Below are 6,164 nucleotides of genomic sequence, written 5' to 3'. Positions count from 1 at the left end.
TTTATTGAACTACACGTAAAGCTCTGGAAGCATATTTTCCCAGTAGCAAATGTGTGCTACATCGAATGGGTCAACTCGAGCCTAACCTAGAAATAAATGTAAACTAGCTTAACCTAACCTAACCTATCCTCATGAAACACAAATAAACTGATTGTGTTGTCCCGTTGTGTTTGCGGTACCGTTTCATTCAGCTTCGGCTTAACCTACATAGAGGTTTCACCTATCCTAACCTAACAAAACCTGACCTAACCTAACCGATTACGCTGGCAACCCTGTTCTTGCGTACTTTCATATTTTGACATTAATAGCAGTAAATGTCTGGAGTTTCGTAACCGCTTGTCGCTAGCATGATTCGCCTGTGTCTGTAACCAGGGCACCTCCAAGTGGTGACGGTGGGCAACGGATCCACATTGGCTGAGTCCATGGGTAAACGGCGTTCATGCCGTCATGGCAGAAACAGGTAAAAAGTTTATTACGATGCAGGAAAAACCCTAGTATCCGTGTCTGGTCAGGGTGGAAAAGCGGGCTCTCCGACGTCGTCATCATGCAACCGTAGCTCTTCATCAATGGATCACTTGGTTGGTGTAGAGTCTCATGCTACAAGGAAAAAAACCGCGAGCATTTCTCAATCACATGCTACTTTTGCGTGAATTCCGTCAAAGGGTTCAACGCCAAAAATAAAAATAACATTTCGTATATTAATGTGTGCACAGTCACAAGAGCAATTGAAATCAATAAAAATGCACGCCAGACTGATTTAAGCGCTTTAGAAGATGATAGAATGGAAGTTGAAAGTCAACGTCATGGAGACGGTAGTGAAACCAGTGATCGAACAGAAAATAGTTCTGATGATTCCGATGAAAATGACGAAAAAGATGACGAATATGGCGTGCATAAAATGAAATTGAACGTTCCAATATTAGTGTCGCAACTAGAACTGAATGATTTTATTAGAGATCTTGGATTACCGAAAGACGGCACTGAATTTGCCGCTTCATTTCTAAATAGAAGAAATCTTTTAGAGCTAAAGATAAAAGTTTCATTCTATCGCGACAGGGACAAAGAATTCAGAAAGTTTTTCGTTAAAGACGAAGAGACGTCTTTAGTGTACTGCACTGACGTTAATGGACTAATGAACCTCTTGAAGAAAAATGCGAACAGAGAGGAAGAATGGCGACTTTTCATTGATTCGTCAAAACGCAGCATTAAGGCTGTTTTAGTGCATAACACGAATACTTACGCTCCTATCCCTATAGCTCACTCAACGGTCATCAAAGAAGAATATAACAATGTTAAAATGCTTCTTGAAAAAGTTAATTACACGAACCACAAATGGCAAATATGTGGTGATCTCAAAATCACAACAATGATATTAGGCCAACAATCGGGTTTCACGAGAGAGCCATGCTTCATATGCCTGTGGAATTGCAGAGAGCGAGCCAATTATTACAGCAAAAAATATTGGCCTTTAAGAGATTCATTCACACCTGGTTCTCTTAATATCATCAACCAAAGCCTCGTTGGTCAAGAAAAATGTTACTACCACCACTCCACAAAATGCTTGGGCTCATGAAGCAATTTCTCAAGGCGTTAGACAAAGATGGACAATGCTATAAGTATATATCCCTTAAATTCCCTAATGTTTCAGACGCTAAATTGAAAGGAGTCTTTGATGGACCACAGATTCGAATATTGACAAGAGATACTAATTTCGTGAGCTACATGACGAAAATTAAAATGGACGCTTGGGAAAGTTTTAAAGCAGTAAACGCAAATTTCCTCGGTAACAAAAAAATGTCCAGACTACAAGAATATTGTTGCGAAAATGATAAGAAACTACAAAAAGTTAGGCTGCTTGATGAATTTAAAACTTCACTTTCTAGATTCCCATCTGGATAAGTTTCCAGAAAATGTTGGTAATTTCAGTGAAGAACAAGGGGAACGATTTCATCAAGACATAAAAGTGATGGAACAACGGTTTCAGGGTAGATGGGACAAGGTCATGATGGCTGATTTTTGCTGGATGTTGAAAAGGGAAACGAATGTAGGTCTTGAACGTAAGCGCAACCCTTTGCATCGTTCCTTCGAAGAAAAAAGGACACGTTATAGCAGGCAGAAAATAGACTGAAGTAGGTCTATAAATCAATTTAATTACGATAAAAAGCAAGATAAAATGTAAACACGAAAGATAGTATAAATGTATCCCTTAAGTCTATGAAAAGCAGAGAGAAAAAATTTTGGAATAAAACACTTATTCATTTGCATGTTTAAGTTACAGTTCTACATTTTAATTGATACAAACATTGTCAGGTTAATTGAAATGGGGTCAATTCTATTTGTAGTTCTAAGTTTCTTCAAACGAGTAATGTGCGTCTAAATTTTTAACCACTTGTAGTACAATGAAATGAATTTTATTGTGTTACAACTGGAACACTTAAGTTAAGTTGTGTTGCATTAAGCAAAATTTCGTTAGGTTCTATTAAGTTAAATTTATTTGTAGGTTAAGATCGAGTTAACCTATTAAATATAGCACACATTTAAGACTGAGAACCGTACGCTTACATAGCTACACGTGTGGTTGAATGTCATTCGTCTAGGTTAGGTTAGGTCAGGTTTTGTTAGGTTAGGATAGATTGAACCTCTATGTAGGTTAAGCCGAAGCTGAATGAAACGGTACCGCAAACACAGCGGGAAAACACAATGAGTTTAATTGTGTTACGTGAAGTTAAGTTAGGTCAAGTGTTTTTAGGTTAGGATTGGTTTCACCTCTTTGCAGGTTAAGCCCAAGCTGATTTAAACGGTACCGCAAAGACAACGGGACAACACAATCAGTTTAATTGTGTTTCGTGAGGTTAGGTTAGGTTAGATTTATTTCTAGGTTAGGCTCGAGTTAACCCATTCGATGTAGCACACATTTGCTACTGGGAAAATATGCTTCCAGAGATTTACGTGTAGTTCAATAAATTTCTGTTAATTCAGGTTAGGTGAGGTCAGGTTCTATTGGGTAAAGTTATGTTAAACATGTTGATATCCGGCAAGGGTTGATCCTTCACAGTTGTCGACATGTTTTTGAAGTGAAAATTTGCATCACTGGCATTATTTTGAAATTTATTTGTCTCAGTGCATGATTTTTCGTCATTTTTTGAGGTTATGGCTCAACCATGACGTGATGGGTGATTTTTGATACCAAATTTGAATTCAGCGCCCCAAAATCCATAGGAATACGTGTGTCTTGTTACCAGATCCGCACACTTTTTTGTGTGGCTGTGTAATACGGTTTTCGATTTTCTCATACAAATAATTTTTTAAGAACAAGAAAAAATCTGCCACAGCCCGGTTTTGAACCGGGCGAAGAATAACTTTAAAATTATTATTAACCTCCCCCTTGAGAGTGGAGGAGAGAGGGTAATTATTGTATTCCCCATCCCCTCAAGCCCTTCTCTGGATCCGCGCCTGGTTGCATGCATTAAAATCAGAGAAAGTAAATGTATTATTTCAAAATTATAAAAATTTAAGACGAAAAATGTATAAATACTGTTTCCTGCATCATTTTTTGGTATAAATTTGTACAATTCTGCATTAATTTTCTCATAAATGAAGAAATACATGACACATAAAATATAATTTTTTTTCAACATTTTATTTATTCGCATTATAATAGAGAAGTGAAATCATTGACATCCTGGCACAACACAAACATTTCAATTTACTTTAACTTTATTGTTCAATTTACTGATTTCACTTCATATGACGATACACAACTTTTTAAAACTTAGCAAAACTTGACGTTTGTGGACGAAATAATAACTTCAAAAAACATTAGAATGACGGCGCAAAGATATTTTAAGAAAATGTTACCCCCACTTCTGCCTCTGCAGTAGAGCCATCTACAAGGAGGTCGATAACTAAAAAAGTATATGCGATCACACGCGCCCATGGCAGTCGACTCAGCCTGACTAGTTCCAGTATTGCATCTGTATTTAACCTTGATTGTTTGGGAAATGGTCTCCGAGTTTTTCCTTTAATACAGCATTCACCCGACTGTCTAATACCGCAATCCTTTATGCTGATACCTGTGTTGAGGTCTTTTGTTTCTAGTTCCTTAACTGTGTCGGGATCTCTGTGGCTGAAACGCCTATGCTACGTGTGCTGGCGATTCTCCTTGTGATGATCCTTTTTCACTGCACTGTAAACCGCTTGTAAAGTATTTAGTTTATAAAAGTTTCCGTGGATCTGTTCCAGAGCCAGTGTCTGGACGTCCCTCTTAATTTTGCATTCTGTATTGTTAAGTAATACTTAAAAGCCCAAATGGGAAATTTTCTTCACTGGAAGCAAATTTTCATCCTGCAGTGGCACCACGGAGTAATAGTAAGGAGACCGATATCGGTACATACGTTCTGACTGCAGTAAATGTACATTTATTGCCTTTAAACACAATGCTCACAAGGAAGGGGGCATGCGCACTGTGATTTGCTATCTCCATGTCACGATTTGTCCGCCTAATTCTGTACAAAAACACAGAAATAAATAAGCACGTATATTGAGAAACTCAATTGACAATATTTACAGGATCATAACCTCAGTATTTAGTTGTCATTCAACACGGCACTCACTAGCACATTTCTTGCGGGAGAAAAGGAGATAGCAAATCAGAATGCGCATGTCCCCTTCCTTGGAGGATTGGGTTTAAACACCTAAGTCTGACAATAAATGTACAGTTACTGCAGTCAAAACTCGAGATGCTTTGTGCAGCATGATCGGTCTCATTATTACTCCGTGAGTGGCATATAGAAGACGTCCTTGACAATTATACTGATTGGATTACGAAGCCGTCTGGACAGTTTGTGATACCCAGGGGTATGCCACAACCCATTCTATAGTTATAAAAATGTGTGTCCAGCGGTGGTACGGCGAACTAACGGCGTGTCGATCGTCACTCGGTTAGTTTTAAATAGTTTAAAAGGCACTCCCATGGAAATTTATTCGTAGCGCATAGTGTTCATTTTTTTAAAGTTTTTAAAATGAACTATGAATGAAAATGGGCGGTAGTTACTGCATAATCTCTAACTGCAACAATCAGTACAAAGGAAAAAGTCAGAGAAGGAAAAAATCCATTTCTTTTCCGTTCCGCAAAATTGTGTTGAACTGTGGCAAAATGCAATTTTACGACACAAAAGTCATGGAAGCGTTATGTCGGTAAGTACTTTAATTTTTATAGGGAAATTTTGTAAACACAACATAACCTCTTCTCAAACTTCATAGCTTGATTGTAATGTTTTAGAGTTTTAGATTTTTTGTCAATACATACAACAAAGGAACGTCAAAGTAAAAATGTACTCATTTTTGAATACATAAATAAGTATAGTTTACAATTATAGGATACTAGAGGCAACAGATTTTTATTTTAAAAATACCCAAGAAAAACTTTTGAAATTTTGAAATTTACTGGTGGTTTCAAATGTGTCATTTATCTCGTTCGATCCTGTTGATTTGATAATTCTAATATATCTGCAAACTGCAAAAAAAAACTTATCAAGAATAAAAATAAAAACCTTCGATATTTTTAAACTTATAGACAGTCGTATTGTGCCATTGTTTATGTGCCTCTTTTAATCATGTCCATTTTTATAAATTTCAATTTATTGTAATCAAGTAAATAAAAATTATGAAATATGAAATGAAATATGTTTTTTTACGTGGCAAATGAGTAAACACGAATTTTTTAAATTATTATAGCGAGATTTTTAAATTTTCACAAGTATTTTAAATTCTAAAAGTTCCATGAGTTTTTTCAATTTTATTATAAAAACCGTACCACTTGCACAATTTATGAGACAGAAAGGTCTTTTTTGTTTCAGTTTAGCCAGTTTTGGCAGTATTTTTAAATCCACAAAAATGCTAAAGTTATTTTGGCTTTCAAAAAAAAATTCTTGAAAAGCCTACCTTTTTTGCCTGAAAAAGTATACATTTTTTATTTGTCTTTTGAAAGAAAAATTTTTTTTATAATAACAATAATTTTTTGCTGCATGAAAACAAAAGAATACCAAGTTAAAAATGTATGCCAAGTAGACATGTTCTGAGCTATTGTTTATAAAACTTTCAGGAAAAAAGGTGGGGGGTTTGAGATAAGTTTTATTTTTTATTTTCAAAGCTCAAAAAAAATT

General features: G+C 36.0%; 1 protein-coding gene across 1 annotated transcript in view; it reads right to left on the bottom strand.

Moving 5' to 3' along the window:
* The window catches only part of LOC117178639, a 6,350-nt gene extending 1,583 nt beyond the window's left edge, over positions 1 to 4,767 (bottom strand). The window contains exon 1 of the mRNA XM_033370062.1: positions 4,695 to 4,767. Coding sequence (XP_033225953.1) covers positions 4,695 to 4,767 — 73 coding nt within the window. The remainder of the gene's footprint in view (positions 1 to 4,694) is intronic.
* Positions 4,768 to 6,164: the final 1,397 nt, after the last annotated feature.

The sequence above is a fragment of the Belonocnema kinseyi genome, chromosome 8 (genome assembly GCF_010883055.1).
Source record: "Belonocnema kinseyi isolate 2016_QV_RU_SX_M_011 chromosome 8, B_treatae_v1, whole genome shotgun sequence".
In the NCBI taxonomy this organism is placed as follows: domain Eukaryota; kingdom Metazoa; phylum Arthropoda; class Insecta; order Hymenoptera; family Cynipidae; genus Belonocnema; species Belonocnema kinseyi.
The sequence above is the reverse complement of the archived record's forward strand: the minus strand, read 5'-3'. Positions and strand labels throughout refer to the sequence as shown.